Source organism: Asterias rubens, chromosome 5 (genome assembly GCF_902459465.1).
Source record: "Asterias rubens chromosome 5, eAstRub1.3, whole genome shotgun sequence".
Lineage (NCBI taxonomy): Eukaryota > Metazoa > Echinodermata > Asteroidea > Forcipulatida > Asteriidae > Asterias > Asterias rubens.
The window spans coordinates 9,807,781-9,831,525 of record NC_047066.1 but is presented as its reverse complement, the minus strand read 5'-3'; the positions used below and the strand labels follow the sequence as shown (position 1 = coordinate 9,831,525).

The 23,745-nt window shown below is 38.1% G+C and overlaps 3 protein-coding genes across 4 annotated transcripts; 1 reads left to right on the top strand and 2 right to left on the bottom strand.

The window, feature by feature from the left end:
• Positions 1-1,100: 1,100 nt before the first annotated feature.
• LOC117290972 (mitochondrial ubiquitin ligase activator of nfkb 1-A-like) lies at positions 1,101-5,567 on the bottom strand. Its single transcript, XM_033772562.1, has 4 exons — positions 5,539-5,567; positions 3,811-3,935; positions 3,193-3,401; positions 1,101-2,728 (listed from the first exon to the last, which is right to left on the bottom strand). Exons 2-4 carry the CDS (start codon positions 3,910-3,912, stop codon positions 2,008-2,010), a joined length of 1,032 nt encoding a protein of 343 aa, XP_033628453.1. The 5' UTR covers positions 3,913-3,935; positions 5,539-5,567; the 3' UTR covers positions 1,101-2,007.
• Positions 5,568-5,722: 155 nt separating this feature from the next.
• LOC117289900 (MORN repeat-containing protein 3-like) lies at positions 5,723-9,762 on the top strand. 2 transcript variants are annotated; one of them, XM_033771100.1, is made up of 6 exons: positions 5,723-5,812; positions 6,674-6,838; positions 7,306-7,460; positions 7,967-8,126; positions 8,852-9,036; positions 9,550-9,762. In XM_033771100.1, the coding sequence occupies exons 2-6, from the start codon at positions 6,694-6,696 to the stop codon at positions 9,616-9,618; spliced, it is 714 nt and encodes a 237-aa protein (XP_033626991.1). In that variant the 5' UTR covers positions 5,723-5,812; positions 6,674-6,693; the 3' UTR covers positions 9,619-9,762. The 2 variants fall into 2 exon arrangements, with proteins under 2 accessions (XP_033626991.1, XP_033626990.1); XM_033771099.1 differs by having other exon boundaries at positions 6,671-6,838.
• Positions 9,763-11,417: 1,655 nt separating this feature from the next.
• On the bottom strand, positions 11,418-23,392 carry LOC117290580 (protein spinster homolog 1-like). The gene is made up of 12 exons (XM_033772038.1): positions 23,204-23,392; positions 21,614-21,907; positions 20,628-20,836; positions 19,983-20,134; positions 19,186-19,252; positions 18,258-18,397; positions 17,718-17,840; positions 16,724-16,919; positions 15,969-16,034; positions 14,955-15,053; positions 14,354-14,531; positions 11,418-13,785 (listed from the first exon to the last, which is right to left on the bottom strand). Exons 2-12 carry the CDS (start codon positions 21,846-21,848, stop codon positions 13,697-13,699), a joined length of 1,554 nt encoding a protein of 517 aa, XP_033627929.1. The 5' UTR covers positions 21,849-21,907; positions 23,204-23,392; the 3' UTR covers positions 11,418-13,696.
• Positions 23,393-23,745: the final 353 nt, after the last annotated feature.

Here is a 23,745-nt window from a genome sequence, read left to right as displayed (position 1 = left end):
AAATTGAAAGAAAAAACACCTTTGTCACCATGAAGTTGTGTGCGTTTTAGATGGTTGATTTCGAGACCTCAAGTTCTAAACTTGAGGTCTCATATCAAATTCGTGGAAAATTACTTCTTTCTCGAAAACTACTCCACTTCAGAGGGAGCCGTTTCTCACAATGTTTTATACTACCAACCTCTCCCCATTACTTGTTACCAAGTAAGGTTTCGTGCTAATAATTATTTTCAGTAATTACCAATAGTGTCCACTGCCTTTAAACAGAAATACAAAAAACACTGAAAAGTAGCAAGGTATTTCCATGTTGAATCAGTGATTTTATATCAGAGAATGCTGATCATTTAATATCATCCAACTGTGGTTTTGAATTCATAATGACATAAAAAATACGACACTACTATATTGCTGAGATGTGTTCACCATTGCAATGCTGAACACATTTCAATGGTGAACACATCCCAGCAGAACGCACAATAGTGCAACACAATCAAAAATGTCTCAAAGAACAGGGTGGGAACTTTTTTTGTCATGCTATTCTAATCGGGGAAAATCCAGTATAAAGTAAACCATGCATAGATATAATTCTAACTTAGTGTTCTCCAATAGTCATCCCAAGCACAACAATCAACTTTTAAAACTTACAGATCCTGGGGTGGATTTCACAAAGAATTAAGACTAGTCTTATTTTAACTTAGAACTAGTTACTCGTCCTAACTTACTGAGGACTAGCAATACGTTTTTAATATCTCCTAGGACTAGTCCTAACTCTTTGTGAAATCGACCCCAGGAGTGGATTTCACAAAGAACTAAGCCTGGATATTTTCATATCTCCTAGGACTTGTCGTAACTCTTTGTGAAATCAATCGGTCATCGAACTTGCGAGATAATAATGAAAGAACAAAACACCCTTATTACACGAAGTTGCGTGTGTTTTATAGATGGTTGATTTCGAGACCTCAAGTTCTAAATCTGAGGTCTTGAAATCAAATTCGCGGAAAATCACTTCTTTCTCGAAAACTATGGCACTTCAGAGGGAGCCATTTCTCACAATGTTTTATACCATCAACCTCTCCCCATTACTCGTCACCAAGAAAGGTTTTATGCTAATCATTATTTTGAGTAATTACCAATAGTGTCCACTGCCTTTAATAATTAAATAGAAAAAGAAGAAATTTTGAGATTGTGCACCCTTTCTTCAACCAAAAGTTGCTAAATACCAGACGGTGCAATCTCTATAAAATACAAGATTTATTATGGTTTTCTTCCACTGGGCCGTGTACAAATCATGACTTCATTAAGTCCAGGCTCGGTCGCTATTTTGTTAACATGATAATGTTTCATATAACATGGTTAAAGCATGTATATTAATCAAAACCATTACATCCTACAGTAAAAATTCTTATTGTTTTGGTGTTGCTGCAAATTCACAATTTTTTGCTTTAAAAACATTGTTAAGTGAAGGTATACATTTGGTAATCACTCTTAATAAATGGCATTACAATTTTGGGGTTAGAAGCCTACTGCAGCTTACGGTGGTTTAAAGCATTTTGAGAAAACATTCACTTCAAAGTTATGCGGTTATGTAAAAAGATATCCGTTTTTATGCCCAAAAAGTTTGAATCTTAGAAGCGTACTGGGAGTAAAGTTACTCAGATCATGGAGCAATAAACTAGTTTATTGCTCCATGCTCAGATAGTGTATTCCGTTTACGGATTAACCTTCCTGCATGGACTGAATTTCTGAATTTCTGAATTTCAGCAATATTTCAAAAGCGTGTCCACCTTTTGAAATGAAATTTGCACATGTTAGTTTGATTTTATACATTTGATTAAAACAATCCAACGCGGTTCAAAAAACCAATATACTTTGCCTTTATAACAGACATGATAAAATGGTATACCGGTATCCAATGATGTCTTTTACACCCACAACTTTTTCCTATCGTCTAATTACAACCAAATCGATTTTTAAAACTGATTTTTGTTCACACAATTGTTTCTAAGAATGCTACGCATTAAAAAGTGGTACAACACGTTTGACACGTTGCCTACATATTGGGCACTGTGGAGGTTGTAGTAATCTCGCACACCGCGCACACGTGCAGATGTGCCCGCATTCCAGCAGCACCACATCCCTCCGATTGGTTAGACAAATCGTGCACGTGTTGTCTTCATTGATCTCTTGATCGATATTGGTCCCTTCGTTATCGTCCTGGGCCCGGTTCTGAAGCACTCTCTCCACTTGCATTTCGTGAGCAACCTTCTCGCAGTACTGCTTGTACCACCTGTACGCCCACAAGGCAGACAGCAACGCCGTGATAGACCCGCTAACATACAGCATAAACCTGAGCTGGTTCAACTTGGACTGTAAGTCTCTTACAACACCGCTAAAGCCAGTCCTTCCTAGGATGTAGAGTCTATCCGAGGTAGCAGGGGGACCAAGCATCAAGGTACCAGTTGATGTTGAGATCATTCCGACACCCGTAAGAACCGTCCCCTCCGAGAGCATTCTCTCCATTGTTTGGAAGCCTTTTGTTTTTTCCCCGCTGGCCCAGCTGACAATGTGTTCACCCAGAGATGTAGAGGAGGGCTCAAAGGAGTCGTGGACGATGGGAATTTCAAGTCCGACGGCTGAGAGGGGGTCATCGACCTTTACACTTGCCTTGTTGCCCCGTAGTTCAAATGGCACCGTGTGGGATATGTTTCTGATCAGCCGTGTGGTGTCATGCCTGTAAGAGATAATTATGGCGGAAAAACAATTTTAGAAGTTGATTTAAGTACCCTGTGCATTTGCAACTTCAACCCATCGATTCAAACAATAAATTTGATCTTCTTCTCATGGATAAAACATCCAGATTGTTTGCTTGGGTTCAATGAAATGTTCAAAGAAATAATTAGTCTTGAAGAAATTGCACAAATTGCCTTTTGCTTACTGTCAAAGAACAATTTAAATAAATTATCAAATGAATACAATTTACGCAAATTTGGCATGAACAAGAAAGTAGAATTGGTGTTGCAAACTGGTTACCAACCAAAAGGTATGGTATTAAGCGCAAAAATAGGTAATGGCCAAACATTTTTGTATGTGCTGTGTTGTCATTTAGCCTTCAAGAAAGACTAGACACTGCTAGGGTCAAATGTCAGGCCATTGACTATTTTTTGCAAATTTGGCATCATCATAATGAATACTCACCACAACCGAGTGCTACCACTCCAGTAAGTTTTATGTTCTCTACAGATTAATGTCTGAATCACCCCAAGAAGACCTGATGCGTTTTCACTCTTGAGTGGTGTACCTAGTGCGGCAACACTGCCCTCAACGACTGCGTACGGTATTGTGTGCTTTGGGGCTTCATCAACGATGGCTTTGAAGTTACGATCTATGGTAAGACGAGGTGCATCCTGAAAAAAAAAAAAAAAAAAAAAAACCATCAAGTTGTTCTCTTTAAAAAAAAAATTCACTAAAATAATATGCAAGTATTTACATTATTTTTTGAGAAAAAAAAGAGAAAAAAAGAACCTCTTAATTTGCTTATATCTGGAATAACACACTGGCCACGGATGCCATGGGCTCGCCCCCTGTTGCCCTGGTCTTGGCCTCGATGCCCTTCAAAAGTTTCTCACTAACTTTAAGATTTTCCAATGGAAGTGTCCTTTGCAAAATAAAAATGGCCAGTTGCCCTTTCACCATGTTCAGAAATAAAATTCCGCCAAGTTTTTCTGTCGCAGTTGCTTGTTTCAAAACTTGCAAGTGTTTCCACTAAGCGCTCAACATTTGTGACTAGATGATTCCTGCCCTTATCTTTAATACCTTGACATGGCCGAGATACTTTGCTTCCTTCCATAAGTAGTAGCCAATAATCCCAGTAATGGCTGAGCTGCCTGCAAGTACTACTACTTCTAGATTCTCCATCTTGAGTCTCCTAGCAAGTCTAGCTAAAAAAGAAAATCAATCAATTTTTAATCAGAGAGTTGTTTGGTACAACAGTAGTAGTGCTCGCCCTTAACACTAGCCCGTCGTACATTTTCTAGTCAAAACTGCTACGGGCTAGTAAACATCACTTCTCAACTTACCCTGTGAGCTACTTAAAACTGGGCAACTATGCAACTTGTTATGGGGCAAGTTAAACCCAGAGTTTATAAGCCCTGTTGGCCACTTAAAGGCAGTGGACACTATTGGTAATTACTCAAAATAGTTATTAGCATAAAACCTTACTTAGTAACGAGTAATGGGGAGAGGTTGATGGTATAAAACATTGTGAGAAACGGCTCCCTCTGAAGTGCCATAGTTTTCGAGAAAGAAGTAGTTTTCCACAAATTTGATTTCGAGACCTCAGATTTAGAACTTGACCTCTCGAAATCAACCATCTAAATGCACACAACTTCGTGTGACAGGGGTGTTTTTTCTTTCATTATTATCTTGCAAGTTCGATGACCAAATGAGCTCAAACTTTCACAGGTTTGTTATTTTCTGCATATGTTGAGATACACCAACTGTGAAGGCTAGTCTTTGACAATTACCAATAGTGTCCACTGCCTTTAACAAAAAGCAAAAGAGCACGGCCTGTACAGTACTATGACAAGCCATTATTATTAAGTGTATAAGGTTGCCGGTTCATGGTCACCTAGGTCTGAAGTCAATGAGTTTGACTCAGACTGAGTTGACTTCAGACCGTTATCCAGATTGTTGATGTGATTAATGATGAGCAATCTGTGGGTGCACCCATTTTGGTCGGAGGCAACTGGTTTGAGGGTAGCTGCATGCCTGCATATTAATTGTAGAGAAAGTGTGACCTTTTTTTCAAGATACTTGTGCATATTATTTGACTGAGTCAAATGCCTCTAGCTAGTAAGACTAAGCCAAATTGCTGGCAGACGGGAATCTGTCCCCCGGAGATTGTGTGAATCGCCTCTCACGCAAAGATGGCAGGGTTGCACAGATATTCAAGCACCCTTGTCACTCGGACTCATCCCTACCCCGCACCCCAGCAGATGCCCGACCGTGCCAGTACAGTGCTGTACGATGGTCCACAGTTGGCCCCTGTGCCGAGGCCCCGTCTGCAATCAGCTGCATGCACGCTTGCTGGTCATGCTGGTGAGTGGTGGTGTCTTGCGATTCTGTTGCAAGGTCAGTCGTCAGTTCAGAGGCTAGGCAGTCAAGAGGAAACACCACCAGGCCATCTATCATTTCTGTTGAGTTGTCTTATGATATAAAATTCACTCGTCTGAATGTGAAAGTTGTCTGACATTCGATTGGACCATAGTGCGCTCCTCTGCTGTCGATTTGCTGTTGCATAATAATTCATAATTCACAGATTCAGCAGTTCAGAAGGCAATGTGTTTTAATGTAATTTTATTTTTATTTATAATTTTAATAGCAGTTTAGCCTGCCCCAGTCCCCAGAAAATGACAATTACTTAACTTCGCTTGAAGAAGTAGTAATCTCTGAATGTTATACATATTACACTAATTGGAACAGTAACATAACATTGACATTTTTATGAACGTATTCCACGACAGTTTTTGATGTTTTACTCACCACAATCTGCGCCGACAACGACCCTTGAATGATTTTATAGACAGAACTAAATTGGACCAATAGAGGGCGCTATCAAAATTGTATAAAATAGTCTGGCTCTTTGAGAATTTTGTGATGGTCTTACACTGTTACATCGACGTCTAGCAGAAGACTGTAATAGTTACCATGGTCATTGTATACGAAATCAATTTCTGACTGGACTCGCTTTTTTTGGATGTTGACGAATGACGGGGAAAGCAAGAAAGGAAGGAAGGTGCATAAAGAACAAAACAAAGTAAGGAATAATGTATATTAATTAAAACATTTTTTAGTTATATAGCTTGTTTACTTTCCTTTAAGGCAGATTAATTTATTGTTTTCGGACTAAAAACAGAAGACAAAACTTCCCTTGGCCTTGATTGATTTTGTTTTGCACGATTGTCAACATTTTTATTGTTTTACTTTTTTTAGTAGTAGGCCTAAACCATGAGTAAACCAAATCATTATGTTTAGGCTATATAATCAAAAAACAACTTTTCAAATGAATATCTTTTGAATTGAAAGACGATTTTTACAGTAATTTTATAATTTTAAATAAATTCTTATATTTATACTAACTATCTAAATAGGCCTAGTCCTAGTTATAGTTTCTTTGCCTGCTAGTCAATAATTAATAATTATCTGTTTTAACTATATTTAATAAATCATGTTAGTTAGCTGCCGGCCGTCGGGAGGAGGGTTACGTTATCGCAACTATGTTAATATATAAAGGTTGAAATGGTGACAACGGTAATAATTGGGTTGTGAATACTTGTTCATTTTTAATGTTAAACATGTTAAACCTTGTCCGACTCCTTACTTAGCAGACCAGGGGTCGATTTCACAAAGAGTTAGGACTAGTCCTAACTTACTTAGGACTAGTCCTAGGAGATATAAAAATTGCATGGATAGTCCTAAGTTAGGACGAGTAACTGGTCCTAACTTGAGATAAGACTAGTCCTAACTCTTTGTGAAATCCACCCCTGTTTTATTTGTATAGGCCACTTACTCTACCCCCTAAATAAAAAACAAATTGGTATTGACAACAGGCCTACATTTAACTTAAGTTAATGAAAAACACATGCATCTTAATCTTTTCATTTGTTTTTATCAGCAGACCTGTAAGTGTAATATAAAATGCCGTACAAAAAGGTCCCTCGACAGAAGCAGCCATTATGGAAAGATTGGGATTACAAAGCTCAGAAGAAAGGCACAAGAAACACTGTTTATTCAGTCAATGGTGATGAGTTCACAGGAGAATGGCTGGATAACAAAAAGCATGGTGAGTCTCTTAAATTAGTACCGGTATCTTTCTTTCTTACAACAGTGGTCACCGTGGTCCAGTGGTAAGGCTGCAGGACTTGCATTCACAAGGTTGTGGGTTTGAGTCCTACCAAGATAACTGCTGATTTAACACAATGACTAGAATTGAGTTTTCTCGTCTAATTTTTGAATCACAACTTCTTGATTTGTGCAATTCTTCGTCATAGACGTTAAATCAATGTTTGTGTGAGAGAGATTAGCTGTTGCCAGCTTGGTGTTTATATCCCCTTTTGGGAGTTTTCTGAAATTCTTGGGAAAAAAAAAAAAATGTTCTTAAAACTTATTTTTTTGTTGATTTTCTTTGACAGGGAAATGAACACAAAAGTGGAAGAAAACAGGAGCTTCTCTTGTGGGAGTTTTCTGAAATTCTTGGAAAAAAAAAAAATGTTCTTAAAACTTATTTTTCTTGTTGATTTTCTTTTACAGGGAAAGGAACACAAAAGTGGAAGAAGACGGGAGCTATCTATGATGGTGATTGGAAGTGTGGAAAGAGAAATGGCTTTGGTACCCTTAGTTATCCCTCCAGTGAGGGTGGCTTTAAGAGGGTTTACTCTGGAGGCTGGAAGAACGACAAGAAACATGTGAGGATAAAAAATAGTATTGTCTTTCCGCATGTTGCCTTTTTAAAGGGTCTGTACACACTTAATATTGATTCTGAAAATTATCGGCAATACAAAATTACTTTGGAAAGTGATGCAATATTTTGAGAAACTTTTTAATGAAGTACTTCGGTAATGGACAAATAAAGCACTTTTTATACCCTAAACAGAGAAGGGGCACAGCAATTTTCCTCTGGTAAGGGGCACTTCTAGCTAGGAGGAAAATTTTAATTTGTATTGTAATTTTGCAAAGGGAACCTCAGCAAAAGCATAGGGCACCACAGCATTTAATGAGGGTGTCGTGGGTTATTTCGAGGCTGCAACAGTCGCCTCAAACAGTCTTCAAGAAACCCCCCCCGATAAAAATTAACAAGATGGACTGTCCTGCTGAAAAAATCACCTTCAATGAAATTTGTGTCTCTGAGTATTGGTCTAATGAAATACTGAAAACAAAAAACTCACAATTTTTTTTTTTTTTTTTTTCTCAGGGTTACGGAACAAACTTCTTTTCAGCAGATGAATACTATGAGGGTGAATGGTATGCTGATAAGCGGAGTGGATGGGGTCGTATGTACTATGGAGATGGTAGCATCTATGAAGGGGAATGGTACAATGACCAGCGTAGCGGACAAGGGATGCTTCGATTGGGTATGTTAATTTCAAGAGGTGTTAAGCTCAGAGAATCAGTTTAAGTTTCCATTTAAAAAAAAGAAGTTTTTTTTGCAAGTTTGCCCCATTAGGTTCCCATTAGCCAAAATGTCTGATTTCTACTCAACAGTTCTACTGCTGTGATTTTTATCTTAGCAGTTAATAGCACAGTAGTTGTAACAAAAACATTCACCCTGAAACCCACTTCCCCAAGGCCATGCCCGTGATCATGACCCAAAGCCTACTCATGAGGTGTCAAATAACCATAATGATGAAGAGCAGAGAGAAAGTCCTACTGTTTCTTATTTGATATCTCAACACATGCTCAAGGTATAATGTAGGGAGACCGCCAACATAGTGCTAGATAGCTCATCAGTTGGTATTGCGCGGGCACACTAATCTGGAGGTTGTTGGTTCAATTCCCACTCTAGTAAATTTGTCTTTGTTCAACCCCAAGGCCTTTCATAAAGTGTAAGGAGTTTGCAACAGCTAATTCTATTTTCAAATTTGCAGCTTTAACAAAATGCTAAGAACAGCAAAAAGCTTTCTATAAAACAGAAACTGATTACCAGCCAAAATGCCATATGAAAAGTTTACATATTTGCAGCTGGTAAGAACTTTGCTAAGCAGTATTCTCTGCTTAACAGTTTTTAAAATTGGGCCCTGGCAAGATCTAGCCCATTTATGGTTACTACAAACATTATTCTCGTTGTTTCATTTTGCAGCCGATGAGAACAGGTACGAGGGTTCGTGGAAAGTGGACAAGAAGAATGGACCTGGAAAATTCTTCTACCTGGATAAAGGACAGGTATATGAAGGGGTGTGGGTGGACGATATACCCAAATGTGGAACTGTAGTGGACTTTGGAAGAGACGGGGCGCCAGACCCAACAACATACCCCATACCTGAGGTAAGACCGTTATATTTTTATGAGCTAGGTCACTAGGTGGGCCAGAGGGGACAGGAGTGAGTGTATTGTTTTGCATTTGATTCACATCTCCTGCTCCTTCATGCCTGAGAGAGATTTAACCTGAGAGAAAAGGGTTTTCAAATTGTGTTGGTTATTGAACATACATCGGCACATTTTCAGTCAATGTCAATATTATATTAGCTCCATTTTGATGTTATTCACAGGAAAGAATTTGCCAAACTATGAAAATATGTATTTTTAGCATTTAAATTGAAATTTAAAAAAAAAAAAAAATTATTTTAAATTTTTTCCCCTGGCCTGTTTTGGCTCAGTTCTCCATAATAATTTGTTTGACAAACGACTCATTTAGCTTGATCGCATCACATCTACCTATGAGTGGCCTATATAATATGATTATATTGAATTTTTTGTTCGAGGCTGAATACCTGACTGAATAATAGCTCTCTGGATAAACCAGTTACATGCAATCTTTTGTTGTCTCTTCCTCTGTAGTTGACGTTACATGATTCATCTGGAGTTCTTCAAGATGCTGAGAATATGTTTCTTCAAGATCAAGAATGATCCACTTCCTCACCTACATGTATTTTGTTATAAAGTTAAATGTATTGTACATGATTCGTGAGGATAAATACTCATCATTGTTTAATAATAATAATAATAATAATAGTAATAATAATAATAATTTAATAATATTAAAATCTTATATAGCACACGTATCTACCAAACAAGGTACTCAAGGCGCTGAGTATATACAAACTTTCAGAAAGATAGGTTATTGCAGTGATGGATTCTGAGACTCAATTTTTTTGATGAATTTGAGTCTGAAAGCTTCCTCGATCAGTTGTAGTAGAACTTTTTATTTTCTGTGAAAAAATGCCCTTTGAAATAAAGTCCTATTCAAGGAAACTGTATCTGAAAACCTAAAACAACCGAAATTAGGGAGTGTGTTTGTATGCTGAAAATTTGACTTGGTTTTAGGATGTATTTGATCACACAAAACATAAAAACTGTCTGTGACTATTTTTCAGCTTCACCAATCCTCTATAATGCCTTAAACTGTTATATGAAGGGATTTATGAATATTTATGCCTTTTTTTTAAATTTATGCAAAGCCTCAATGCATTGGTAAAAAGGGAAGGTACACTATTGGTTGCATTCTTACATGTACATAGCTTGATCCCTGGGTCGACCCAGGGGAGGTCGATTTCACAAAGAGCTAACTGCAAATCAATCGTAGTTGCTTAAGTAAAGTGTGATGTCACAATACAAATCACTATGGTAAGACTGACAATTTGTCTTGGGATGAATTGTGTTGGTTTGTGAAATCGGCCCCTGGTCTAAAGCCCAGTGTGTTTGAGTAGATTTTACGTCATTATTGTGGCTTGCCTTGGTCAGACATAAATAACCAGGGGTGGATTTCACAAAGAATTAAGACTAGTCTTATCTCGAGTTAGGATGATACGTTTTTTAGTATCTCCTACTCTTTGTGAAATCGACCCCTGCTCAATTAGCATGTTTACTTGGGTCTGAACCAAATGCTGGTTTCATGATGAAAAGCTTTCTCAACGGCCGCCATTTTTTAGCGAGACACCTTCAGACCCAGATCCTAATTTTGCACAACTGTAGCACAAGTATTCACAAATTTGAGAGAAATACTGAGAGCTGCAAAACAAGAAAAAAAGAAAACATTCGCAAACCTAATCCCAAATCTTCACATCGTTCGTCTGAAAACCATTATCATTATTTTCATACCTGTAATAATTGTAATCGTTATAAATGTCAATTTCTCTTTGCAGAATGTCAATTTCTCTTTGCAGAATCTTGGTTTCTCAAATAAGTTATTTAATAAAGTTGTTTTTGTATCAAGCGTATCAATGTATGTAGGTGTCCTTCTCACAGGTTCAATTGTTATTTTTCTGTATATTATGTGCAACTGATTTTAAACAATCATGAACTATCCGTCCTTTGAACATATTCCAAATGCAAATCTAAAATTGAAATTGTACTGTTTATACTGCTTTAAGTTATTGTAAATATGTAAATTGTACTATTGGTTACTTTAATAAACCATAGAGCAAGATAAACAAACAGTTGGTATTAACTTCGTCATTGATATGTAGATTTTGAAATATACACTGGACCACAGGTTGGAGGCCAGTAATTTTAACTTCTGGTCAGTAAATTCACAACTGGACAAATTTGGCAGTCTTGTTTTTGTTAAAAACCAACAGTGCATTTTCTCGTAAAACCAGCCAAAGTATTTTTCATAACACAACCGGAGCATTTTCCATAATACTTGAATACTAAATTTTAAAGCAAATAGTGAAATCAATATTGAAGAGAAAATTACACGATTTTCACTGCATAGTGCATTTTGATGTCTATGACACAATTTTAATAGTCCATCATTTCATACTAATATATTTAAATGTACAAAAATGGTGTGAGAATTTTATTTACAACTTATCTTTGTTTATGTAAACATGTATCTTTTCTTAAGCAGCCCAATTAGGTGGATTAATCCATAACCAGAGAAACCTGTATGTTTAGCCCAAAAGATCAGTGCCCATTTCATGGCTCTGCTTACCGTAGGCACAGAATCGGCACTTACAGAAGCAGGGAATTCTGTGCTTACGGCAGGCGTATTTCACGGGTAAGCGGCAAATTGTGGCTTCTACGCACTCTACGCTACTAGGCATTCTACGCTTACAAGGCTAGCACAGAAATTCGGCGCTTGCAGGTAAGCGGGGAATCGTGATCGTAAGCGCAGAATTCGGCGGTAAGCAGAGCCATGAAATTGGGCCCAGCTTGGAAGCCAAGTACAATTTTATAGAGCACAACTGTAAATCCATGTGAGGGCATAAAGAGATGGTTCTTGTGATTGATTAAGCTTGGTGCTCTACACACTTGAAAGCACATGCTGTTGAGTCCAGAAGGAGCTGAGATGGTTTAAAAAGAATGAAATAATCGACCCAGTGACCAGATACCGATCATTGGCGGATGACAGCACTGCATAAATAGGGATGATTATTAAAGGCAAAATGCTAGGGCCAGCACCATAGTAACCATGAAAGTTAGCCTTGTCCAAAAACGATAGCGCAATTTTTCTGCAAAAGGTTTCACAGTGAGCAACTGAGAAGCAGAGCCATGCTCGGCCCAGGATCCCTGCCAGTCCCAATGTGCTCTGTGACAGTACTGTAATAGGGGACCTTTCGGGACACTTCAATTGGTGGCAGCAGACTTACCAGGTAAATCCATTGTTCTTGGTAATGTGCGCGTGCTCAGTACTACGTAAACAATGGAAATTCACCTAGTAAGTCTGCTGCCATCTTGTGCACGTGCACACACGGAATTCGTTGTATGGGGTTGCAAAACTGCATCGGCCCCCATTGTACTTTTTATGGAGTTCATGCATACATGTAGCTGGTGCCTGGTGAGTTTGATAAAGCCAGCTGCACTCACATAAGAACCCTTAGGCAAGTCAACATAAAAGTAGGTACAGTTTCATTAGTTTCTAATAACTTGAATAATTCGCTTAACAAATTTAACTGCTATAATGTATTAATTTACAGTGGAACCAGTCGTGATAAGCTCACATTACATGTTGTCTTGTGTGACTGATGAACCAATTTTGCTAGGCAAGATTTGACATCACAAGCTTCGTGATGAAGTAAATTTTACATGCGTCTTGAAAAGCTAACAGTTGAATAAGAATTTGTGTAGTGCCATTTATAAACGCAGTGTATTCTTAAACAAAATATATGCATTTCAAATCGTTTTTATGACAAAGCTATTTATAACAAAATATTTAATTTTAAGCATACAAAACTTTGATACAATCCTGAAAATTATGTTTCCATATTAAAAATTGCCAAGGTGGAAAACTTTCATTGAAAAATTGTTTTCCCCTGAAATGCTATTTTTTTTAAGAAACCAGTAAAAACAAATTTTTACCAAAAGGAACAATTGGTATTAATGCAAAAGAGTAGTTTAACAGCCTGATGTTTATCAATGGCTTTGGAGAAAGACTCTGCTAGGATCGAAACGTCAGGCCGCGGGCCCAGACTTTCACAGATTTGTTATTTCATGTTTTGGGTCATACAGAGTGTAGATACTGGTCTTTAGACAATAATCAATCTTTGTGTGTTTCCCAACTCTGGTTCTTTGTTTTGAGCAAAATTTTTGGAAGAACCCGTCATATAATCACGTTTTTTATTTCATGTATATTTTGGGTCACACAGAGTGCAGATATTTGTCTTCGACAATTATCAATGTTGTCTGTGTGTTTCCCAACTTTGGTTCTTTGTTTTGAGCAAGATTTTTGGAAGAACCCGTAATATAATCACATCTTTTATTTCATGTATGTATATTTTGGGGTCACACAGAGTGCAGATACTGGTCTTTAGACAATTATCAATGTTGTCCCTGGGCAATCCCATCTTTGGTTCTTTCTTTTTAACTAGATTTTCACAGAGTGCAGATACTGGTCTTTAGACAAATTCTCAACTTTGGTTCTTTGTTTTGAGTGAGATTTTTGGAAGAACCTGACTTTCACAGGTCCTTTTTTGTAATAATCAATGTTGTCCGTGTGTTTCCCAACTTTGGTTCTTTGTTTTGAGCAAGTTTTTGGAAGAATCTATCATATAATCACGTCTGGATTGTGGTGTCGTTGACCGATGGGTTGGCGGACTTCGACGACGTCAGGATTCTCTTCAACTTCTTGGTAAACTGCAGAAATAAAACAAGTGAACAGAAAATAATGGTTACCTGACCATGGTTCATGGATCTAATCAACGTGCAGCGGCTTTGCCTATCATTTTTCAGTAGGGTTGGGGGGGGGGGGGTGTAGTTTTGGTCACATCCACAAGCCTTGCATACTTTTGGGGTACTTTTTGTTCGACTGTACGATGCCAAATATAAAACAGCCACAGATTTAAACTCAAAGATAATAATGGTAGAAAGTTGCCCTTGAAATATTACTTGCTGAGGTGCTGTAGTTTTTGAGAAATGAGTAAAACAATTTTACAAAAATAATTTTCCTCTCAGAGAGACAACAACTTTTTTGGCCTGTACAATGGATTTACGCGATCCTCTCCTGATGAAAACATTGCTTGATGATTTTATATTTTTGTCTCTAAAAAACTTGACGACAAATGAAGCTGAAACTTCTACAAGTAAATTATACTACATATTCTTCATACAAATGAGTTTTTTTTTAAATGGACTGGAGGTGGGGCAGCCTCTAAATGAATCTATTTCAACGAAGCAATCCCACGAGTAAATCCTTGACGCTTACATTTCAGTGTATCCTGCATCTTCTGTTTGTCTTCTTCGACAAAAAGACTCGATGCCAGGAAGAATCCACCACCGATGACTGAGATGAAAGTAGTGATCAAGACGGAATAAGAAAGACTCGTAAAATGAGACATGTCGGTGTCAGGATTCGCCATACCACCCCTGATCTTATCCGAGACCTTTTGGCAAACAAATAAAACATAACAGTATGTGTAAACAAAAGTCTGTCAGTAACACAAACAAATTAATTTCAATCAATAGACTTTATGCATTGAAGTCATCCAACCGCCGTCTTAGAGGTAAAACGATGACAAAACAATCAAAACGCACACATTTGTATGCGCGGCGCACAGGTTTGGCCAATGAACGGCTGCTTTTTAACCTCAGGTGAGGGCAACCTACTGATATGACATCGGTCTACACCTGATTGTTGATTGAAATAAATGTCCAACAATGGCAACACAACATTAACATGGCAGGTCTGAAATTACCATGATCTCTGTTGCCACATGTCTTGGTGTATTTCTGAGGGAATTTTTTTTTATTTTAAATGTCGACTATTCTGAATGACTCCTTCTGTAAATTAAGTTTTAAATACTCACAGCTCCTATGATGAGTGGGCTCAGTGCATCTCCCAGTAGATGACTAGACAGCATCTGCATCCCATTACCAGTTGACCGACGCACTGGTATCAATACATACTGCAATCAATCATATACATGGCATTATACCCTGTCTTGAGTCCTAAAGGACACTGGACACCTTTGGTAATTGTGAAAGACCAGTCTTCTTCTCACTCGGTGTATCTCAACTTATGCACAAAATAACAAACCTGTACAAATTGGAACTCAATTGGTCCTCTACGTTGCGAGATAATATTATCTAATAGAAGAAAAAACATTCTTGTCACACGAAGTTGTGTGCTTTCAGATGCTTGATTTCGAGACCTCAAAATCTAATTCGGAGGTCTCAAAATCAAATCCAATAATTTTGTAGAAAATTATTTCTTTCTCGAAAACTACGTTACTTTAGAGGGAGCCATTTCTCACAATGTTTTATACTACCAACAGTTCTCCGTTGCTTGTTATACCAAGTAAGTTTTTATGCTGATTTTTTTGGGGAGCAATTATCATTAGTGTCCAGTGCCTTTAAAGGCAGGGTATACTTTTGGTAGTTGTCAAAGACCTGGGCCCAACCGCTTACGGGAGCAGTGAACTCGGTGTTTATGTCAAGCGTAGTTCTGGTGCTCAATTGGTTATCAAATTTACGAGAGAATAATGAAAGAAGAAACACTCTTGTTGCAAAGAGGTGTGCTTTGCTTTGAGATTACTGAAGAAGACTTCATGCCTAAAACCTCTCTCAGTTTCAAATGTTTGGGTGAAAAATTATCGGCTTCTCCAAAATTACAATTTTTTGTAAGTGTCGTTTCTATTGATGTTTTATAGTATCAACAGCTCACCAGTGGTCTTAACCAAGTAAATTTTAATGGTAGTTAATTTTAGGAGAAATTACAAATGGTGCCCTCCCTTGAAGTAGTAAAGTAGAAAGAAGTGAAAAAGAGAGAGGCAGTCAGAAAAAAAGCGCAAGAGAAGAATAATTTGTATCATATTATTTACCATTAAAATGTCTGGTACAAGTGCCCAGTTGAGGAACAAGCACATCTCACCAAAGAAGACACAGACCTGTTGATAAATTGGGGAGAAAAATACAAGATTTATGTTATTATACATGTAATAAAGCACGGTTCATACTTCCTGCAAATCTAATACGATGCAAACTTTAACATCACAAATTCACAACGAATAATTCAGAATGTTGCCCAGTAAATTTTGTGTGTGTATTTTTATATAACATATTTTTAGACACGCAAAACCAAAACGCATCTCACTGTACAGTTATATTTTACATGTGACAATAAAACATTAATAATAATTGGAAGATTAAACCCAGTACGACATTTCTCTACATTTCTCTTCTCCACAGTCCTCAACTCTTCTGAAATAATTAAATCACAGCGAAAACAGAGCTGTGACCAAAACATTCACATTAGCAGGAAGTATGAACCAGGCTTGAAACTGTGAATACTTAATCTTTTCAATCCAATACCAAAGTCAAGTGCATCATTCAAGTTCGAGATGGCACAAAATTTGATTCAAAATTCAATACAAATTTGTGATTTCCATCAATTAAATCAGCTTACCCAAGCAACTGTGACATGATTTTTGGCGAAGATAAAACCGAAGTAGAGGAATGGAGCAGATAGTAGATTCCCAAAAGCACATACTAGGGCATAATTCAAATCCGAAATGGCACAAAATTTGATTCAAAATTCAATACAAATTTGTGATTTCCATCAATTAAATCAGCTTACCCAAGCAACTGTGACATGATTTTGGGCACAGATAAAACCGAAGTAGAGGAACGGAGCAGATAGTAGATTCCCCAAGGCACATACTAGGGTGTCCGCCTTCGAGTTATAACGCCTGAGAAACTGCGCTCCCATTGTCCCTAATGACACACCACAGACGCCAGCCGCACATGTCAGAGCACCAAAGATGAAGCTTACACTGAAAAACACGGATAAAATATGAAAAAGAGAGACAAAATCTACTATTATTTTGGTTTGACCCCAACACCAATGTATATAGGATTTGAGGCATTGCATAGTGAGGTGTCAATATATATTTGGTTTGCGGTAACACCATGTTTGTATCTACTTGCCAGGTAGAGTTTGTTCTTAGAGAACTGTCTTTCTTTATTCTACTACCGCGGAGTAGATTTATCGAATGTTCGGGAGACTTCTTGGTTCTGGAAAGAACTGTTCGCTTTTTAACTACTACCAGGGCGGAAGGTATAGAAAATTGGCTGTGACTACTACTTTAGGTTGCACTACTCACAGAGTGAGTTCTTGAATTGGTCTCAACGTTTCGACTAGTGGGAGTCGACCCCATGACCTTTGCCATTCTAGAGCAGGTTTCTTACCAACTAGACCACCGAGATTGCCCGGGAGCTAGAGGCAGTTCGAATCCTAATGTTGTAGGATAAATAAAATCTAGCCTAAAGTTATTTAGTTGTGAAATACAGGCTGGATACTTCAAAAGGCAACAGAGCCAAGTAGCTCCTTGAAATCTGAGGTGCCTTTTACAAAAGAGAAGACTGCAGGACTTCTCAATCACTAGAATCATCTAGTATTGCTTTAATGATTTTTGTAATTCCTACCCAAAGACCGATGTTTCTACGAGAGAGAATGACTGTTGCCAGCTTGGCATCTATATTCCCTTGTGGAAATTGTGCACAGTACCCTCGTTGGAAAAATAAAACCTTTTACAAACCTTGGAAAATATAGAGCTAACTTGTGTACTTACTTCCCACTAGACTTGTCGTTGATTTTATAAACAAGCTCCATGAGTTTGACCATCCACAGTGCTAGTGCACCCACCACCCATGCTATGGATGTAAAACCTAGGGTTGTAAACATGTAGGTCTTGCTGCAAAGAATAACCACAACAAAAAATAGCAATTAGAAAGACTATCAATATTTTTTACTACAAAAATAATTGAAAAGATAAAATTATCAAGTAGTCAGGCCTCAGCGTGTTTACACCAATGTAAGAACCTTTTCAAAGCACTTTGATACCCATACTGAAAACCACAGTGGATGATTTTGAATGGTCAAGCAGTAGGAAGGTTGACTGTGTATTTAGATGTTTTATTCACCACAATATAGATCTCATAATGCAGTCGACACATGTTTGAGAAATAAATTATTTCACAGAATAGCGGGGGGTTTTGGCTTGTGCACACTCCACGTTAATTGGCACTCTATGCTTTCAAGGCAAGTGCAGAATTTCGCAGAGCCATGAAACTGGGCCCTGGTCAACCCTCCTTTTTGACTTCACACTTACTTTTTAAGGAGAGCCTTGAGATCTTCAAGGTAACTCTGGCTTGATATGGTACGGTTTCCAGTCTCCGCTTGGCCTCTGCTGGGCTCCTTGATGATAACCATAATTGCTATCACACTCAAAACACCAAGGCCTGGTGTGATCTTCAACATAGACAGAAACAGGAAACAAAAATCATCATAGTGTCTTTATCAACTAAGGGAAGAAGTAACTATTGTTATAACACCTCTTCCAAACATTCTGCCTTTTCATTGGTTTAGAGCGGTCACATGATATGTCTTAGTTTTACTAGAAATGGCGGCCGCGTGATAGTGCATCATTTGTTGTGTGATAGTCCGACGACTATCACACGACTTGCAGTACCCAGACATCTTTTTACCCACCTCAAACCCAATCAGTTGTGCATCTGTGTATCTGATACGCGCGTACGAACGTTACGTGTTTGAGGATGGTAAATAGTCTGTTGGGGTGTTATAAAACAAATATTGACTGCTGTTACTCGTGCTGCGCTTGCGCCTCGGGAAAATAGAACGCTCCGGGGATCACCTCGGGAGTGGTAGTTTTAACCATAGCACTCGAAGCAGTCAATATTTGTATAATACCAAACTTATAACAACAAGTGTAAAATCTTGTTTGGGAGGAGTGTAGGCTCTGAAAAGAGCCGGTGTGGTTCTAACGTTTCGGTCAGTATACATGCACATGTACTCTGCTCATTTTCTTTTGAACATACTGATGAAGACCATAGTAGGCCTATACTGTTCAAAACAATGAGACCACACTGGTACTTTTCAAATACAAATCCCAAATGAGATTGACACATGTTTGTATCCGCAAGTTTACTATTTATGGTAAACTCTTATTTTATTTTCCACAACATGCAAAGCTTCAAACATGTCAAATACCACTTGTCTATTGACTAATGTATACTCACCCTAAGAGCCCATCTCCAATCATTAAATGCGTCTGCTACTCCTTTTCCAGCAATATAACCAAGGCCACTGAAAACAAAATCACACAAACACATAATGAAGACTCTCAGGCCCTTTTCAAATTCAAATAATTTAATTCTTGTTCAATTGGTGCGGCAGAGACACTTAGCTCGACAGGCCCTGCCATGCTATGAATCAAAGTTTGGCTGAAGCACAGCTTTGTTTCTGGTGCAAGGGGTCAATAGGTGCATACTCCTATATGTCTCAAAAGATCCTGTAAAATGTTATGCACACAAACATTGGTGAAGTAACTCACACCACACTGTGCTGTCATTGCGTCTGTATGTGTAATAAATCAGTGCCACATATTGCCACTGTAGGAATGGGAGACTTTTGAAATGCTGGCGGCAGCAGACATCACGGTCCTTTTATGGGGCTCTGGGCATGTGCGCACACATGCTCAGTATTGCTAGCATAGGTAGGCCTGAGAACGGCATGAGCATGAGGCATGAGTCCTTTGCCTCATGCCTTGCAACAACTGAGGCATGAGGCAAAGTGAGGCATGAGATGTGCACCTCAAAATCCCGCTGTTGTGGCATAGTGAGGCATGAGATGGCTGCCCCAAGAAACATCGATTACAGTCAATCAAGCATTTCTAATATACGAAACAAAACTATGAGAACTATGACTTAATGCAACATGAATACTTGAATACTAGGCAACATGAATTCATGAATACTGCGCAACATGAATACCTGAATACTGCGCAACTTGAATTCATGAATACAAGAAAACTCACCTTCCAACAGGGATAGCAAAATAGAATAACATCAACATTTGAGTGCGTCGGTTACCGATGAACAGATCGCCGATGAGGGTGCAGGCAATGGTCGAGTAACTTGCCTCCCCTACTCCTACTAGGCCGCGTATCGCTACAAAAAATCCAAATTGCTGTGGGAATAAAAACAAAGACACACGTTTGAATAAAGGATTTTTGAATAAAGGAATGGAACACGAACTACAACCTGGCGTGATCGTGGTCGAGTGGATAAGAGCACTGGTCTCAACCTCAGGTGTTTCTGTTCAGCAGAGTGTGGGTTCGAGTCCCAGTCGAGAACCTTGTGTCCCTAAACAATAATTGCTGCGTCCTTCTGTTGGAATGTAAAACTGTTTCTCCTGTGTGTTGTCAAGGTTGTGTTATGCACATACATGTAAAAGAACCTAGAATAGGGGTTCGCCCCGGTGTGCCTGGTTCGATTGGCTGTATATTGCACCACAGCACCATTACAAGGTGCTATGTGAAGGAATTGGTCTTGTACTTCTAAAACATAGCTTCACAATACCTGGCAGGAAATACTGAATGACTGAGTGACTGATACGTGCACTACGAAGGAAACCACTTTATTATTACTATTATTATTGTAAGCTATATCAGATAACTCACATCGGCTGGAATGAACGAACCACTCAGTGTCATGGCCGCCCAAAACAGTATCCCCGCTGACATGATGATTTTGCGGGGGTAACGGTCGCCAAGGTAACCAAATACTGGTGATGTCACCATGTAGCCAACGATGAAAATCGTCTGTACTAGTCCAGCCGCACTGTTATTGTCCGCTATGTTGTAGGTCTTTTGTATATCTTGGAGATTCGCTGCAGATGAAACAATGGGGAATATTATACTATTATTTGTTAAATATTATGATTGAATGAACAGATGAAACACCAAGGATGCCTCTAGCAATGTAAACGGGTCTAGAAACTGAGGTCTCCTGAACTTATTCAGAGCTTAACGACGACACAAAATGGCTTTACTATTGTAAATAGGCTTTATACTATTGAGTAAAATAATGAGTAGGGTAGATGGCCTTAGCTTTCGATCCAAACCGGACTTTCTCCAAAGGCATAAACAAGTACAAACAAATACATACATCCATTTATAGAAAAAGAGAGGGGAAAGGGATTAAGAGAAGGATCCAGAAAGAAGCGGGAAAATTACAGCCAATCAAAGTTTCTATTTCAGAAACAATTCGTGGCTACATGTCATGCATGTATGAACCAATAAGAGTAAAGTGGTGAGGACAAAGGATGTTCAGTATGAAAGGATGGATTACTGGACCATAAAAGTGGTAAATGCATTGTTATTATATAATGCAATTTCGAGGCATGTTTGTGTGAATCATTGTATTCTACTTTTACAACATCTTTCTAACCATGCATTTTATAACAAACGGTTACAAACGCTTTTTACAGACCAACTCGACCAATCCAAGGCAACGTGTTCCTTTAATGAAGTATGGCAAACCCTAAGCAACCCCCTTAGCAACAGCCGTAGCTGTAGTTGTAGCCACCAGTTCAGAAGTCCTTATATCAAAGATATTTAATTTTGTGAACTGCAGAATGGAAGTTAAAAACTTTCTGAGGACTAACCAGCGATTGTAAATCGATCCACATAATTGAGAAGGTTGACCAAGAAGAGGATAATGGTAGCGGCGTACGCTCTTGCCCCGGGTGCTTCTATTGGCTGCTGGTCGCTGGTACCCGGCTGTGTGGAAGTAGCTATCTCATGCGGGATTACCGATCGAGCTGACACCACGTTGGGGTCATAGGTTTGAGACAGAGGCTCCAACAATGGCTCTGTCTCTTCGTCTTTCTTGAGGGGCATGTTGACTCAGACCACACCACCAGCCACGTGATGGTGGAGTTATGGCACAAAATCAAAACCTGCCGTGACGTAAAATAAAGAGTTACATTAAAACTGGGTTTTGAAATAGGTTTTACATGCTTAAAAAAATAATGACTTGTTTTACTCAGTTCTCACTAATACGTACACCTCAGTCAGTAATATTTTTAGGGAAGCTTTCTACCATCATTATCTTTAAACCATGTAAGTTTGCAAATGTGGACATTGTGTTTTGTGTTTTACAAAAAGTACCCCAATTCTTTAAGGGACAATTGACCAGCTCTGCATGTTTGCATTTAATGAAGGAAAAGAAAATCATTTAAACTATTTGTATTGTTGGGCCTCTTCTGATTCCATTGTGTTATACAGTTGTACTACAACTGTGTGTACAAAATGGCAATCACTACAGAAAGATGAAGTCTACAATACAAATACAATTGTCCTAAAACTGGAATTTCCCATGGGTTTTTTCAAAACGTGTGTTTTCATTTCCTTTTCCCCTGTGCTGTGTGTGTAACACCTTGTTTGGTCTAAATATTTATTCTGTTCGGCAAGTGTGGTTGTTCCATTGAAATCTGCCAAGCACCACTTCCTTGTCGTCAGTTTGTCTTACATTTCATTGTAAAGCTAGTGACACTGACAAGTGTTGTTAGTTAGTAGAGGCAAGAAACTATTATTACAATCTTATCAAACAACTATTTATCTCTTAACTTCCAGGTGACGTATGCCTGATGTATTATGCGCTGTCGATATAATTATAAGTAAAGCTAAACATATATTGAAATACTTTGATAAAGTTGTTGGATGTGCCGATTTTTCCTAAATAAAATAGGAAAAATATTATTATTAACAAAACAATTATAAAATATAGAAACAATATTTATTAAAATATACAACAAAGTAGGAGTAACCCTTTGTTGTTTTGCCTTTGACAATGAACATTATTTAATTTAAAAACATTTACTAAAATACTATTATTAAAAAGTATTATTTATATATTCTTATACATTCCTCCATGCTTATACATAGATAGGCCCATGTTAAATTATAGCTAAGCCATTTTTTTTTAAATAATAATATTATAATAATTTAATTGTACAAAATGAAAAACAAAAAAAGGTAAATCCTACTTCTAAAACTTTAGTTATTAGTAGGAGTATCACTCAAATAACAGCAGTATATTATTGGAAAAATTTTACGACCTCGCCACCAATGGGGCGTCCCCAATGTTGTCAGACCATGGACGAATGTCAGACCATGGAGGAATAAATTAGCACACTGACGACTTTTGTGGGGCCAATTCTTTCCATAAAAATTAGAGTAGACTTACGACTTACCGAAGTATTTTCACTCCTCGTTCTTCATTCACTACAGCTCAACAATCAAAGTGCACTGCTACACAACATGTACATGTACAGTGACAGCAAAAGCAAGTAAAGCCTTCACTTCTTCCAACCTGACGACTGATCAATCTTTTTTTCGGAGCGGTGTTTGTAAATAAAAACATTAATGATAAACCTTCTAACCTTCTGACCATGCACGTGACATAGGACGACATAGGGTGAGGGATTTTTTTTTTTACAACGCACGCGACATATACATACGTCTGGTACCCAAAACAATTTAAGTATGGCAACCAAGGGCGATAAAACAGACTACCGTTCGATCTGTGAGCTTTAAAGGACAAGTCCTTATTTACAAAATTTATCCGAATTTACACAAACTGTATAATTACTTTTTGAATCAAAACCGTAGTTCCTTATTAATTTAATAAAACACAATACAAATAATTGTTTCTAATGCTCCGGTTGAAAACAAAGTCATTTATATTCTGGTTAATTCGTTGCAAGTGTTTTATTGCTTTAAAGCTTTATTATAG